The 16,312-nt window shown below is 40.3% G+C and overlaps 1 protein-coding gene across 1 annotated transcript in view; it reads right to left on the reverse strand.

Moving 5' to 3' along the window:
• LOC311044503 (uncharacterized protein) overlaps positions 1-11,953 on the reverse strand; it is a 253,501-nt gene extending 241,548 nt beyond the window's left edge. Inside the window, exons 1-3 of the mRNA XM_084056142.1 lie at positions 11,891-11,953; positions 3,171-3,254; positions 72-326 (exon numbers count right to left, since the gene is read on the reverse strand). Coding sequence (XP_083912268.1) covers positions 72-326; positions 3,171-3,237 — 322 coding nt within the window. The 5' untranslated portion in view covers positions 3,238-3,254; positions 11,891-11,953. The remainder of the gene's footprint in view (positions 1-71; positions 327-3,170; positions 3,255-11,890) is intronic.
• Between the last annotated feature and the right edge of the window lie 4,359 nt (positions 11,954-16,312).

Below are 16,312 nucleotides of genomic sequence, written 5' to 3' on the forward strand. Positions count from 1 at the left end.
TCATTATTTGTTAAATAAATTATATTCAACCGTTTTAGTTAATAACTATTGTGTTCATAGTATTCATGTACCTTTCACTGGTGGTTTCTTCAAGGCAGTGAGAATGGTGTCCAGCTGGACTTTGCAGAACTGCTGCAGACCCACAGCTCCTGCATAACCTCCTGCCCAGGTTATTGGATCTGCAAACGGAGGCTGAGGGTACACCATCTTCCCTTTGTTGTAGTCTGCATACGCCACCACTTCACCATCCAGTGCCCACATATCCTCTTTATATGAGTCTTTAACTGTGTCTGAACAGCCAATGAGTTGAATGTCCTCATGGAACACTGGAAATAAAACAAACAAAGGTGACATTAAATTCAACACCAAACTTCTTCATCATCATCATCATCATCATCATCATCATCATCATCATGTTAAACAGTCATGTTTGGTTCTAAAGGTGAATAATAGAAGTATCTTCCTGTCAAACATTTTATTCAACAGATTTAAATGTTTTTATAATATTATGAAACAGATTCATAATGATTTATTTCAGGATGTGAACATAACATTATATAATATAATGTAATATAATATACAGTTGTGGAAAACAGTACTCTAATTCTTTACTTAAGTAAAAGTATCAATACTGCAATGTAGAAATACTCTAATACTACTAAGTATAAGTCCAGAATTTTGTATTTACTCGAGTAAAAGTACAAAAAGTATTGGTGTCAAAATGTACTTAAAGTACCAAAAGTAGAAAGTACTCATTATGCAGAATGTCCCATTTCACACGTTTTCAATTGTATAACAATCTTTTGAAAATAGCAGATCTACAAGCTCACAATGTGTCGCATCGCGACACATTGAGAGCTTGTAGATCTGCTATTTTCTAATGGTCTAAATGTATATAGGGCTGAAGTGTATGTTTTGTAATCAAAATCTACAAAGTAACTAGTAACTATTAAGTTTTCAAATAATTGTAGTGGAGTAAAATTATAATATTTGCTTCTGAGATGTGGTGGAGTAGAAGTAAAAATACTGAAAATTGTACTTAAGTACAGTACTTGAGTAAATTGTTGAACATATGGAAATGTATTAGAACATAATTTATGTTGAACAGCTCACTTTAGGATAAAGGCTTTAAATGATTTCATCACTTGATTTGTCTAAATAAAGAATATGATATTGACTGACAGGTTGAAATGATGCTGAGGTGTACTGGAAGACTTGCAGCAGAAAGAGACCTTTTGTGGTTTGTCCCAAGATTTAATAGATTTAATGCAAATGTGAATCATTTGTTTTTCTCATGTATTTAACCTGATGTTATTAATGATTTAATGTATAATTGCTGATAATATGCAGTATAATTGTATTTACTGAATTATGCTCAGGTATAAGACACATCTTGGGGGAAATTTAACCGAGTTTAACCCCCCCCCACACCTTGCAATGTCGGTGCAAGGTGCAAAGTAAGCGTTTTTTGTGTGTGGGTGGCTGTTGAAAAAGACACAAAAGAAACATACACAAACACTGACTTCTAAGAATCACGCCTACATGCACACACATACACTCACACTGACTTTCTTAACTTTCAAAGAATCACCAACGTGCACACCTACGTGTGCACACACATACACACATTATTATACTTATTTATAATAAATAATATTAATAATTGGTATTATACATTTTTGGAACTACCACATTTAGACTGGCCTGTATTTCAGGCTGAATGAGATCTAAATGGAACCTCCTCCTTTTTAATCTAAATTCTAAATGATTTTAAGACAAGCCTAAATTAAGACATTTGTAAATCTGACCAGACAGACATGAAACATTCCTAGATTTCATTTCTATTTGTATTTTGTATTGTTAAATACACATCTGTAATCCCACTATGAACTGAGCAAATAAAGGGAAGCTTTTAATCTTCCAAAAAGCCTAATTTTCTGAGTTAGTGCTATAGAGATAAATAGACTAGGTTTCTTCTGAAGGACATCACCACGCCCTCGCTGAGTATGGGAATTCCACACAAACGGCTACATTACTGATATAATACACACATTCAGATAGAGATCTGTATCTGATGCAATGTTTGATGCAATGACTTGTTTTGCAATGACTTTATGCTATGATTATGTGCAGTGGTTTTGCATGATGGTATAAATGTAAATATGGTTTGCATGGTTTGGCTCGCTATCCCTGTGTGACTAGACTTATAGGACCAATAGAAACATTCCAAGTTGAAGGCATAGGATGTGAGTGGGTTTTGATAGGATGAGCATCAGTGCATTTCTCTAGACGGAGGAGTAGGACAGGTTGGTTCATTAGAGTCTTTTGAGTATTTTAACTGGTACAAGAGACATATAAGTGGACACTGAACGGTTGGTGGTCAAGTTGACATTTCTTCTGAAGCAGGCCAGTAGATTAAAGAGGTCCCTCTGTCCTCTGCTCTTCTTATAACTGTGATATCTCCAGGTCCATGTTGTGTCTTAAGTCAGGGACTGGACTACTGGGGGAGGTTTAGTTGTTAAGGGGTCTACGGATGGTGACCAGACTTAGACCAGAAATTAGCCGTAAATTCCCTGAAGGCCACAGGCCTGCTAACGTGGTTGAGTGCTGGTTGCTTGTTTCTCTCACAGAATCTGGCAACACCGAGGACTAGCTTCATGTCGTTCTGCATGAACGGTAGCTCATAAGGGACATTCAGTGCATGTTTGAGTGTCAGGACACTGCATAATGAGAATTAGTGGGAAAAAAAGAACCTTGGAGCTGCTAAAATAGGCATTTTTTTGTATCCGCATTACTCCATTATACCAGTGGAAGGGGTCTCCAATGGACAACAGGGGTTTCTATTGAAAAAGTCAACTGCCCCTGGTATGTTGGTGAGTGATTAGCGACACATCAAAGCAAACACCTAAAATGACTAAAACTCTCCTTTAAAGCAAACATTTTTTTCTCAAATCTTTGCTTTTGGGGGTCCCTGGAACTGAATATTTTGAGATGGGGTTCCGTGGCCATATACATATCATTTTGGGGGTCCTTGACATGAAAAAGTTTGAGCACCACTGATATAGAAACATGTTTTTCAGAAAACTGTTGGGATTTAGAAGACAATTTAGCAGAATCGGATCCTCAGGCCTCAATGGGTTAATTTAATAACATAAATATAATGTACTTACTTCCTGGGATCGCTTTGACATGAAGTACAGAGGAGAGGATGAGGAGGGTGGCTGTAATCTTCATCATCACTGATCAGAACTGAACTGAATTTAACAGATGAGAATAAACAGATGAGAATAAACAGACGAGAATAAACATATCAGAACTAGAAAAAGTGCTCCTCGAAGCACAGGTGTCCGCCAGGTCAGGTAGGTTATTGTGGCCCAGCAATGTTCGGAATTCACCAACCAGGCTGGAATGTGTAAAATCAGGCGGATCGGACAGATCCGTCTTGATCACTTAACTAAAGCGATCATTTGTACTGATTTGTGTGATGTTTGGACAACATTTGTAGGAGTAATATTTAAAAAATAATAATAATCGGCCTCCTGGTGGCGCTATTATAGGGCAATGTTGAAAGGCAACGTAGTGCGAATATGAGTGCAAAGTTTCACCGCAATCGGACACTGTGTTCAGGATTTGCAACATTTTGTTCAAAACGGGCCACTCCTGCAAACTTTAGATGTCAATCTTAGCCAAAGAGGATGGAATATGAAAAATCTAACAGATCCGTCTTGATCAAATGACTATAGAGATCATGTGTACTGATTTCCGTGAAATTTGGATAAAATCTGAAGGAGTAATATAAAAAAAACAGTTTTATATAAGTCGGCCTCCTGGTGGCGCTATAAAAGATGTGAAAAAGATGTGAAAAATGCAGGGCAAAGGTTTCCTTGGCCTCTAGGGAGTGCGCAAACAAAGTTTTACACAGATTTGTGCAGTTATAGGTAAAAATACAAATCGGCCTGTAATAGCGCCACCATGAGGCTGATTTGAAAATGTTCAAGTGGCATTTCTTTCTCTGCCTAGTGGGAATGTGCGTGCAAAATGTCACGGAAATTGCATGCTGTGTTCATGATTTGAGGCATTTTGTTCAAAACGGAGCACTCCTGCAAACTTTGGAAGCCATTTTTAGCCAATAAGGATGGAATATGAAAAATCTATAATATTCGTTTGATGACTATAGAGATACTGTGTACAGATTCGCGTGACGTTTGGACAAAATCTATAGGAGTACTGTTGAAAAATGTGCTTTGCAAAAAGCAGCCTCCTGGTGGCGCTATAACAGGCCCATGTGAAAAGATTAGGGCAGAGGGTCTGAATTGGCATCCAGGGAGTATGTGTGCACAGTTTCGCTGTGATCAAGGCAACGGAGCCAGAGATTAAATACACATTGACATGTTGTCATGTGATATGAAAGCAGGAATCATAACTACACATTGACATGTTGTCATGTCATATGAAAGCAGGAATCATAACTACACATTGACATGTTGTCATGTCATATGAAAGCAGGAATCATAACTACACATTGACATGTTGTCATGTCATATGAAAGCAGGAATCATAACTACACATTGACATGTTGTCATGTCATGAAAGCAGGAATCATAACTACACATTGACATGTTGTCATGTCATATGAAAGCAGGAATCATAACTACACATTGACATGTTGGTTGTACAGTTTGACCCACCAGTTTAGGAGATATGGCTTATAGAGTGATGTGTAGCAGAGATACAGAGAGCTGAATAAACAGAACCTGAAAGGTTCACTTCTGTGATCTGTGACATTTTAACACCTATCCCAGAATGCATTGCTTGAAAGGTGGGGGTCTGAGAGGGCCCAGGTAATGACAATTACAGCAACCACAATCTGATGGAAAGGACCCTGCTAACCCTAACCTCTTATGGCCAAGAGTTATTTTTTTTACTAAAAACTAAGGGTTGGAATGGATTCAGGACCCCTGAAAACCTATAACTAGACATCCCAATTTGAATTGTTCCAGGTTTTTCTCCAGGCCCTCCGGGTACCCCAACTTTGATTGGCTCCCACAAAGTTTCCCAAGGGAGTTGGGTTGGAACAAATTCAGAGGTGTTTGTAGACACCTTTATGAACATGTTTGTGAAGAAAGCTAGTGGTAAGCATTTATTTTACAGATTGGTCAGACATTAGGCTAACTTTCCCTAACTAATTATCTAACCCAGTGCACAATACTACTAATAATAAAAAATCACACCTGTGTGAAGGTAGCGGCGCCTTTGATATATTTTGTCATAGATATGTGTTTCTACTAGAGAAACAATATTAAATCTCTGTACATTTATTTCAAGGCTTCCAGTGGCACTAAATAGTGCCATTGGAAGCGAATCACCAAATGCATTCCAAGGTAAGTGGCAAAAACTAATCTGTCATAGCTGATAGAGTGGGTACCTAAAAAATAAACTTTGTGTGTGCGTGTGTATAAATGTGGTACCAGAAAGATATGTATGTGTTATGAAATAATCTATACAATTTATAAGCCGTACCCAGAGTGTTTATGTTCCGGACTTTTACAGTTTATATAAACCATCTAATTTTGTATTCATGATATAATATTGATGTCATGAATAGTTCCCTTGCCTGACCAATCAGAACGTTGACGGGCCTGACCAATCAGAACGTTGATGGAAAAGCCAGGTATAGAGCAGGACCATCGCCGTTAAAAATACATACAAAAAAAGAAGGGGGAAAAGCATGAGAAAATAAAAATATATACAAAAAAAAACATGAGAAAATAAAAATATATACAAAAAAAAACATGAGGAAATAAAAAATAAACCTTGACATCATAGTGATGTCATGAATAGTCCCCTTGCCTGACAAATCAGAACCTTGACGGGCCTGACCAATCAGAACGTTGACGGACCTGACCAATCAGAACCTTGGCGAGCCTGACCAATCAGAACGTTGACGCAAAAGCCAGGTATAGAGGGCTAATATCCGCTCGCGCCGCTAAAAATAACACATTTAGCTCCTACTATGTTGTTAGGTAGAGTAAATCTGACTCTAGAACTACCAGAAGGGCCCTGATCATATGGGCTTAAATGACACAACACACTGTGTGTGTGTGTGTGTGTGTGTGTGTGTGTGTGTGTGTGTTCAGCGTCGCTGGTAAAATGCTGTTCATGTTCATTAAACATCATTATACAACAGGTAGTTCCGACCAAGCAATCTGATTGGTTGAAATAGCTTTCTAGCCGTGCTTCAAACCAGCATCATAGCACGGGCCTAATCACATTAATAAATCACTCCGCACTGCAGTCCAGTCCGCACCTGATTAGACCATATATGGCACAGCTGTGCTGTGAAGTCACGCTGTCCCACGGTACGAAAACAAACAGACAGTAGCCTGACCCACCGCCGCCACCGGAGAACAAACAGCTATGCAAAATGGACTATGTTGTTAATTTGGTGGATTTACAGTTGATCAATGGTTAGAAGGTTATAAATATCCTCCTGTGTAAAGTAAAATTACTCCCATTTCGTTAACAGTCCAGTAGGCTATTATGCTCCGTCGTACGACCGTGTCACGCGGCCAAAATAGCCGATCTACAAGTTCGCGACGCGTTGTCAGCTTGTAGATCAGTTATTTTGGCCGCGTGACACGGTCGTACGACGGAGCATATAGCCTACTGGAATTCATTCCACTGCGCAAGCATTGATAGCTCAGCTGTGTTGATGAGACGGTGCCTCAAACTCAAAGCACTGCTACAGGGACTATTTTATGTCTCTCAGTCAAAAACTCTTCTCTTTACAGGGAAACGGACAATAGCGAAACATTTTTATTATTAATTGCCCCACAATATGAATACATTTGGATGTGTTTTGTTGGTAACTGTTGTATAATCGCAATATTACACTCGAGGGTGTGCTTTACCTTACATTATTGGCACTTCAGTGATGCTCGCGGAACTCGGCTTCGCCTCGTTCCTGACCGCATCACTGGCGTGCCAATAATGACGGTAAAGCACCCCCTCTCGTGTAATATTGCTTAAATCTAAGCCTCATTACATCTCACTGCTGAAACCATCATCTCTTAAAAAATCACACCCTGTGTGAAGGTAGCGGCGCCTTTGATACATTATGTCATCGATATGTGTTTATAATGTGTTTATAGCCATGTGTCACGTGAAGCTTGACCAATCACTTTGTTGACGGGTCTGACCAATCATTACATTACATTACATTACAGTCATTTAGCAGACGCTTTTATCCAAAGCGACTTACAATAAGTGCATTCAACATAGGTAGGGAACGAAACTACTAATCACCAGAGACAATCAGAACGTTGACGGGTCTGACCAATCAGAGCGTTGACGGGTCTGACCAATCAGAGCGTCGACGGGTCTGACCAATCAGAGCGTTGACGGGTCTGACCAATCGGAACGTTGACGGGTCTGACCAATCGGAGCGTTGACGGGTCTGACCAATCGGAGCGTTGACGGGTCTGACCAATCAGATCGTTGACGGGTCTGACCAATCAGAGCGTTGACGGGTCTGACCAATCAGAACGTTGACGGGTCTGACCAATCAGAGCGTTGACGGTGAACACGGACAAAGTCAGGTATAGAGCAGGATCCGCTCTAAAGCGGCTAGCGCCGCTAAAAACTTACCTAGAAGGAGACTTTAGCCAAATGAATAATAAAATGAAATTACTAAATATTTCTAGATATTACTCATTGTTTATTTAGTCATTGTTTATATAGACATCTAATTCTATATTCATGACATCATAGTGATGTCATGAATAGTCCCCTTGCCTGACAAATCAGAACCTTGACGGGCCTGACCAATCAGAACCTTGACGGGCCTGACCAATCAGAACCTTGACCGGCCTGACCAATCAGAACGTTGACGGACCTGACCAATCAGAACCTCGACGGGCCTGACCAATCAGAACGTTGACGGACATGACCAATCAGAACCTCGACGGGCCTGACCAATCAGAACGTTGACGGACCTGACCAATCAGTGGCGGGCCTGACCAATCAGAACGTTGACGGAAAAGCCAGGTATAGAGCAGGACCGCTCTATACTATGTATAGAGCGGCGCCAGCGCCGCTAAAAACACACTGGTCATGTGATCAAAGTGTCACATGAGAGGTGTGTGTGTGTGTGTGTGTGTGTGTGTGTGTGTGTGTGTGTGTGTGTGTGTGTGTGTGTGTGTGTGTGTGTGTGTGTGTGTGTGTGTGTGTGCGCGTGTATGAATAAACTGTATGTATATTTGATATGTCAATATAACAGTACGTTATTCAGTATATAATCAACAGACATAATGTGTATTTATATTAATAACAATTTAGATATATATTGTATTTATCAACAGATACATATAGTGTATGTATAACAATATAAATAATATAGCTGCAAGCAGCGATAATATGGGGCCAGGAGAGAGAAAGAGAAAAGATAATTCCTTTAACAGGTCAGTTCATGAAAGTCCTTGCGGTCTTGTTTCCAATGAGGGCCTGTGAGCAATTAGGGGTTAAGAGTCTTGCTCAGGGACAAATTTCGTTTCATCGACACATTTGCTGACCTGGCCTGGAATCGTACCTGGGTCAACCAGAGCCTCTGGCTCCCTAGGCGGGCTCACTAACCACTCAGCTATGGCCGACCCTCAGAGAGAGAGAGAGAGAGAGAGAGAGAGAGAGAGAGAGAGAGAGAGAGAGAGAGAGAGAGAGAGAGAGAGAGAGAGAGAGAGAGAGAGAGAGAGAGAGAGAGAGAGAGAGAGAGAGAGAGAGAGAGAGAGAGAGAGAGAGAGAGAGAGAGAGAGAGAGAGAGAGAGAGAGAGAGAGAGAGAGAGAGAGAATAGATTGAAGAGACAGAAACATGGAAACGGAATCGATTGAAGATAGAAACGGAATAGATTGAAGAGACAGAGACATTGAAACGGAATAGATTGAAGATAGAAACGGAATAGATTGAAGAGAGAGAGAGAGCCATGGAAACGGAATAGATTGAAGATAGAAACGGAATAGATTGAAGAGAGAGAGAGAGCCATGGAAACGGAATAGATTGAGTCATGTTTTTTGCAATTCAACTTAAATGAGTCTGCATCAAGTGAGGCTTGAACCGGCAACCTTGCGATCATGAGGCACTCTTAGGTAGCTGCAACACTACCTATAGTGCTATAGCTTTGTCCAGGCTGATATCGTCTGTTGAGGATCACAAACTTTTGCCTTCTGTCATGACCCAAGCCCCTGTTTCACTAACACAAAGATCACTCGTTCACAAACCATTTACCAATGAAGAAATTGTACATCTCCTCAGAACCAAAACTAGTGAAAGTAGCCGATCTACAAGCTCACAAACCATTAAAAGTTGTCAGATTGTACATCGGCTATTTTCACAATGAAGTATGTTATACATTGAAAAAACATACTCTCATTGCTATCTGAAAAGTTGTGAGATTGTAGATCAGCTATTTTCACAATGAAGTATGTAAAAAACAGTCAATTAAGTATTTCATGTTATCTTTAACAATTGCAAATGTATTCATTGATAGTCATGTTGTGTGAAATGCAACTTAGATGAAGTCTGCACCAAGTGAGGCTTGAACCTGTGACCTTGAGGTTGTGAGACATACACTTAAGCGGGACGCTATTGGACCAAGAGACAAACCTCTGAAAAAAGAGATCACACTGATCATACAGTTTCACGCAAATAGCTGAAAAATCCTGGGTTTAAGTGTTTTTCAAACTGCTCAAGATTGCGGACAACCTAAGGGCGGTGCTTACTGGTCAACGTGATAGATGTGTTCCTCATTAGTCAAGGCACATGTGCAAGCAGGTCTAATGGCTGTCGGCCAAACGAGGCATGACTTTTGCCTGTTTAAAGTTTCAATTTTCAAAAAATTGCTATAGCGCCCCCGTTTGACCAATTGGAGTAAGATTGGTTTCAGTGATATTTGGAATGGCCCTTTACATTTCTGCAAAGTTTCAAAGAATGGTAAGTCTGCATGTATGAGTTAGGCCCGGGGCAGATGAATAATTGTCATAAAACTGCAATATTCATTGGCTCATTAAAGCTTCATTTTTTCACTTATGGAAGATATTTTGCAAACGTTTTTTGGTATAGGTCCAAAGTTCATGTGTAAAAAGTTTCGTGCAGATTACTCAAAAATCCCAGGAGGAGATAGGTTTTAACTGTTTTTCATATAATTCAAAATGGTGGGAGATCTAAAGGTCAGAGGTCAAAAGTCAGAGTGTGAAAGTTGTTCAGCATGAGGAGACGCATGTGTGCATCGAAGTTTCATGGCTGTAGGTGAAACAGGGCATGAGTTGTACCTGATCAAAGTTGGCATTTTTCAATTGAGTGCTATAGCGCCACCTTTTGACGAAAGATTGTGAGAATTATTTCTTGATCGTTTTTCATGACCATCTATCATATGGCCGAGTTTCATAAAAAGCGACTGCACGGTTCAGCCAGAACTGCCAAAAGTGGCAGAAGAAGAAGAAACGGAATAATGCCAATAACAATATGGGTCCATGCTGGAAGCCTGGCCCCATAATAACAATATAAACATACTCTAATATATTACAGATAAACAGATAAGAATAAACAGATCAAAATAAACAGATCAGAATAAACACATGTTTACCTCAAGAGAAGTTCTGGAGTCTGAAAGAGAATGAAGGAGGACTCGTTTTATAGTTTAGAAGAATCAGCCAATCAGATTAAAGATATGATGTTACATCATCTGTTTCCAGAAAGACGACAGAGTGGATTATTGCATATAATCATGTATATAGCTGCTGCTTATGAACCTTATGTCTCCTTATGTACATACTGTACCTTATGCACCTTATGTCTCCTCTCCTCATATACACACTGTACCTTATGCACCTTATGTCTAACCCAGGGGTCATCAATATGTCCGTACACAGACAAATGTGTCCGTGGCAAATTCTTCATTTACACACCATTATAATGTTCTTATTTTAATCATAAGACCCAATTACTGAATGTCAAGTCTCTGTGTTTTCTTCAGAATATGTTTGGCTCTGATTTACTACGACACTATAAATGACACTTTAGGAGTCCTACTAGTGGTTCTCAAATGTTTTATTTGCAAGGACCCCCATAACTCTGAGAGTGTACAAATGGAACCAAATGGACCCGTAAATATCTGGTCACTTCAGAAGAGAAAACCCAAATAAAATGCTCTCCACTCCACTGGTCTACTCTGCACATATGTATTATTATGCAGGGTGACAAGGGGGTGTGGTCTCTGAAGACCATATTCACACGGCGGCCATTTTATTATTAAGTTCATGAAATGCCACCCCGTTTCTTCAATGTAAAATGACAAAATGGCCGCCATGTGAATATGCTCTATTATTTCCAATTCCATAGTGTAAAATAATACCAGTCAGAGTTCCATAGTTTTTGTGTCCACCCCCTCCCCACCCCCCCTTGTGACAAAATCTTGCCCCCCCCCTTCTGACAGAGGCTAAAAGTGTGTGTGTGTGTGTGTGTGTGTGTGTGTGTGTGTGTGTGTGTGTGTGTGTGTGTGTGTGTGTGTGTGTGTGTGTGTGTGTGTGTGTGTTCAGCGTCGCTGGTAAAATGCTGTTCATGTTCATTAACATCAATCTAAGCCTCATTACATCTCACTGCTGATACTATCAAATGTCTTTAAAAACACACTGGTCATGTGATCAAAGTGTCACATGAGGGTGTGTGTGTGTGTGTGTGTGTGTGTGTGTGTGTGTGCGTGCGTGCGTGCGTGCGTGCGTGCGTGTGTGTGTGTGTCACAGGTCATTTGTTTGTATTGTGCATTGTTCATATTTGGTTTTATATAATAACAGTAGATATAAATGTATATATTATATAATAACATAAATATAATGTACTTACTTCCTGGGATCGCTTTGACATGAGAGGAGAGGATGAGGAGGGTGGCTGCAATCTTCATCAACACTGATCAAAACTAAACAGAATTGAATAGATGAGAATAAACAGATCAGAATAAACAGATCAGAATAAACAGATCAGAATTAACAGATCAGAATTAACAGATCAGAATAAACACATGTTTACCTCAAGAGAAGTTCTGGAGTCTGAAAGAGAATGAAGGAGGACTCGTTTTATAGTTTAGAAGAATCAGCCAATCAGATTAAAGATATGATGTTGCATCATCTGTATCCAGAAAGACGACAGTGTGGATTATTACACATAATCATGTATATAGCTGCTGCTTATGAACCTTATGTCTCCTTATGTAAATACTGTACCTTATGTCTAACCTAATGCAAATACTGTACCTTATGCACCTTATGTCTAACCTCATGTAAAGCAAAGCAAAGTTTGTTGTTTACCCAGGGTGTCGGACTAAGCACGAAGCTTGTTTCCAGCCGGACCCTGCATGGAAGCCTTGCTCAAGGGCTATTCAGCGGTGATTCATGATTGATGTGATGAATTGGGGAATCGAACTAGGGACCTTCCGGTATCAAGGCCGCCCCTAACCACTAGGCCACCGCTGCCACATGTACATAATGTACCTTATGTACCTTATGTCTAACCCAGGGGTCATCAATATGTGCGTACACGGACAAATGTGTCTGTGTCAAATTCTTCATTTACACACCATTATAATGTTCTTAATTTAATCATAAGACCCAATTACTGAATGTCAAGTCTTTGGGTTTTCTTCAGAATATGTTTGGCTCTGATTTACTACGACACTATATATGACACATTAGGAGTCCTACTAGTGGTTCTCAAATGTTTTATTTGCAAGGACCCCCATAACTCTGAGAGTGTACAAATGGAACCAAATGGACCCGTAAATATCTGGTCACTTCAGAAAACCCAAATAAAATGCTCTCCACTCCACTGGTCTACTCTGCACATATGTATTATTATGCAGGGTGACAAGGGGGTGTGGTCTCTGAAGACCATATTCACACGGCGGCCATTTTATTATTAAGTTAATGAAATGCCACCTCGTTTCTTCAATGCAAAATGACAAAATGGCCGCCATGTGAATATGCTCTATTATTTCCAATTCCATAGTGTAAAATAATACCAGTCAGAGTTCCATAGTTTTTGTGTCCACCCCCTCCCCTTGTGACAAGGTGTGTGTGTGTGTGTGTGTGTGTGTGTGTGTGTGTGTGTGTGTGTGTGTGTGTGTGTGTGTGTGTGTGTGTGTGTGTGTGTGTGTGTGTGTGTGTGTGTGTGTGTGTGCGTGTGTGTGTGTGTGCGTGCGTGCGCGCGTGCGTGCGCGTGTGGTTAAACCACTGAGGCTTCTGACTGGAAACTCGAATCTCGAAACTTGAATTTCACTTCCTGATTCACTCAGCAACCAATCAGAATTATTCTTTTATTAAACATCACCTGTTACTATAGAGACATGTTGAACAACCTGAGAGACAGACAGAGTGAGTGAGCGAGTGAGTGAGTGAGCGAGCGAGCGAGCGAGCGAGCATGGATTTATACTCAGAGGGCATTTCACTGCATTCAAGTTCAGGAGAGTTTGGAAAGACAATTCTTTTGAACGCTGCCTTTAGGTACCACATGGAAAGCACTAAAGCAGGCGTTTACATTTCTTTCACCATTTAGTAAATATCTGGAGAGAGAGAGAGAGCACTTTTAGCAGATGGATAAAGGGGCGCGGTCTTGAGCCCCCTTTAACCCATTTTGGGCGGGAACCCCATATTTAAAGTTTTTCAGAAAACTTAGGTCAGGATTTAGAAGGTGTTTTTAGAATCGGTCTCAGGTCTAAATGGCTTAAAGGAGTAGTTCACCCAAAAAAGTACTTATTTTCTATCAATTACACCCCATGAAGCCTTGAATTCATGGAGATTTATGTGTTTTTGTCTCATTCCTGAGTCAATAATTTGATTACCGGTGGTCTCTCCGGTAGGAGCATCTTTCCACCGGTCATCATATTATTGGCTCCATGAATTCAAGGATAGCAGATCTACAAGCTCACAACGTGTCGTTGTGAGCTGCAATTTTCACTACTTTTGGGGTGACACTCTTGTATGTTGAAGTAGAGCAGGGGTCTTCAACGTTTTCAGCCCAAGGACCCCCTAGTAGAGAGAGACACGAAGCAGGGACCCCTTAGCTGAGAGAGAGAGACGAAGCAGGGACCCCCATACATTGCATACAATTGTGTTGCAGATTAAACTTTTCAATAGATTTCATAGATAGCTTCATTGACTATCATCAGTGTTGTGTAAATTAATATTTTTTGTTCATTTCAGACATTTAACCACTTAAACCTTCAATAGTTGGTACTTGATTTTATTATTTTTCCCTCTACGCTAAACCCCTTTGCCGAAAATAGCAGATCTACAAGCTCACAACGCCTCGCAGCGCGAGGCGTTGTGAGCTTGTAGATCTGCTATTTTCAGCTAATGTTCATCAGAATAGAGATGCTAGGGTTCAAGTGGTTAAAATGTAAAAAAAAAATCCTATCACAAAGATTTGGCGGACCCCCTGGAGTAACTCTGAGGACCCCCTAGGGGTCCCGGACCCCCTGTTGAAGACCCCTGAAGTAGAGCATTAATTTACGAAAAAGAAAACACTTGAACATTTTAAATATGGAGATACAAGTTATTATAATAAACATGTTACAGCTTTGTGAAATAATAACACCCACTCTTCAGTTATTATTGACACACTCACTCACACACACACACACACACACACACACACACACACACACACACACACACACACACACACACACACACACACACACACACACACACACACACACACACACACAGTGACGGCCCGAAATGGTCTGCGAGCCTCCTGTGTGAAGTGTGGAGGCAACACAGTCTCACTCCGAAGAAGGCACATGTTGTATTTTTGTCAGAACCCCAAGACTGCAAGGTGTGCCTTCGTCGGCCGCCGGCGACTTCATAATGCGCCTTCCTCGTTCACCCATTGACATTGAATGCGGTCCAAAGACGGCACATCGCTCCGTCTCCGGCGACTTCATAATGCGCCTTTTTCGGCCACCCATTGACATTGAATGCGGTCCAAAGACGGCACATCGCTCCGTCTCCGGTGGTGATAATTCATTGGCTATCCAAAAGTGCGCTAATAAAGCTTGTTTAAAACGCACCAAACCACACGCCCGCACACACAGAAGCCTGTAAATATTATGAGCATTTCCATACTATTTTGGTAATTTTACGATGAGTATTTGTTGAGAACGAGACCTTTATTTAACGTTCACAACCCAGGACGTCACGTGATATTCCTTCCGCATGCGTGACATGATTGACAGTGTGAAAGATCTAATCAAAACTTCGATATTTACTATAATATATGTATATAAAAGATGCGCTTGTCCATAAATCAATTATTCTGGCACTGAAATGCCTAATTTATCAAAATGTCCAGTATTAAATATTTATGTGTAATTTCCTAGTTTCTGGCTTTCATTAAATCCCGCCTACTGCATCCGGTTTCTCATCACGTCCACATACATGGAAACAAAGGTAGTGTTTCCGTATCCGCTCTAGACCGGAAGTGTAGTTATAGAAACCAACCTCGTTTCAAATGGTTTTAGCTTTCTTTTAAAGCCTTTTTAGATAAAAAGCATCAATCTTTTGCAGTCACTTTGGAGCAAAAAGCAGCATTTATGTTTTCTTAAAACGATGTCATGTTTTCTTGATACATTTAGCACGTAAACAATCAAATTGATTCTGTTGTCGATAGAAGCGTCATGACGTCATGATGGCATGATGTCGACGACGTACCCATGATGCAGTGCGATATAACTTCTACCCGCGAAACGTAAGTTGTGTTATTATCCCTCTTGCATTCTTTTATACAAATACATGGTTTAATCTGCACCACGACCACCATTAATCATAGAACCACAACACTGGGTTATTGCTAACGGGTTGGGGTGTGTAGCAAGTTGCAAGTTGGTCTGTTTGTATAACTTTAATACTGTTTTACTGTGGCTAGACCCAAGCTATGCTAAGCTACAACAACAACAACAACATGAGTTTGGCTTTGTTTAGTAAGTGTGTATCTATCTGCTATGTTTGTTTGCACAACACTAAAAACGAAATGTATTCTTTATCTGTGTTTCCCATTCTGAGAGTATATCAAATGAATCAAATGGATGTTTCATGATTAGAGGCCAAAATGAATCCAATGAGCCAGTCATAGATATATTATTAGTGGGTGGGAGCAGAGGATTCAACTATAAAGGCTACCAGGAGTTATATAAAGACATTTGAGAACAGGAACTATTTATCCAATGAATTTAAATGTGTTATGGGGTACTTGTTGTTATTGGGATACAAC

Source organism: Gymnoscopelus microlampas (genome assembly GCF_963454915.1).
Source record: "Gymnoscopelus microlampas genome assembly, chromosome: 4".
Taxonomy (NCBI): Eukaryota; Metazoa; Chordata; class Actinopteri; order Myctophiformes; family Myctophidae; genus Gymnoscopelus; species Gymnoscopelus microlampas.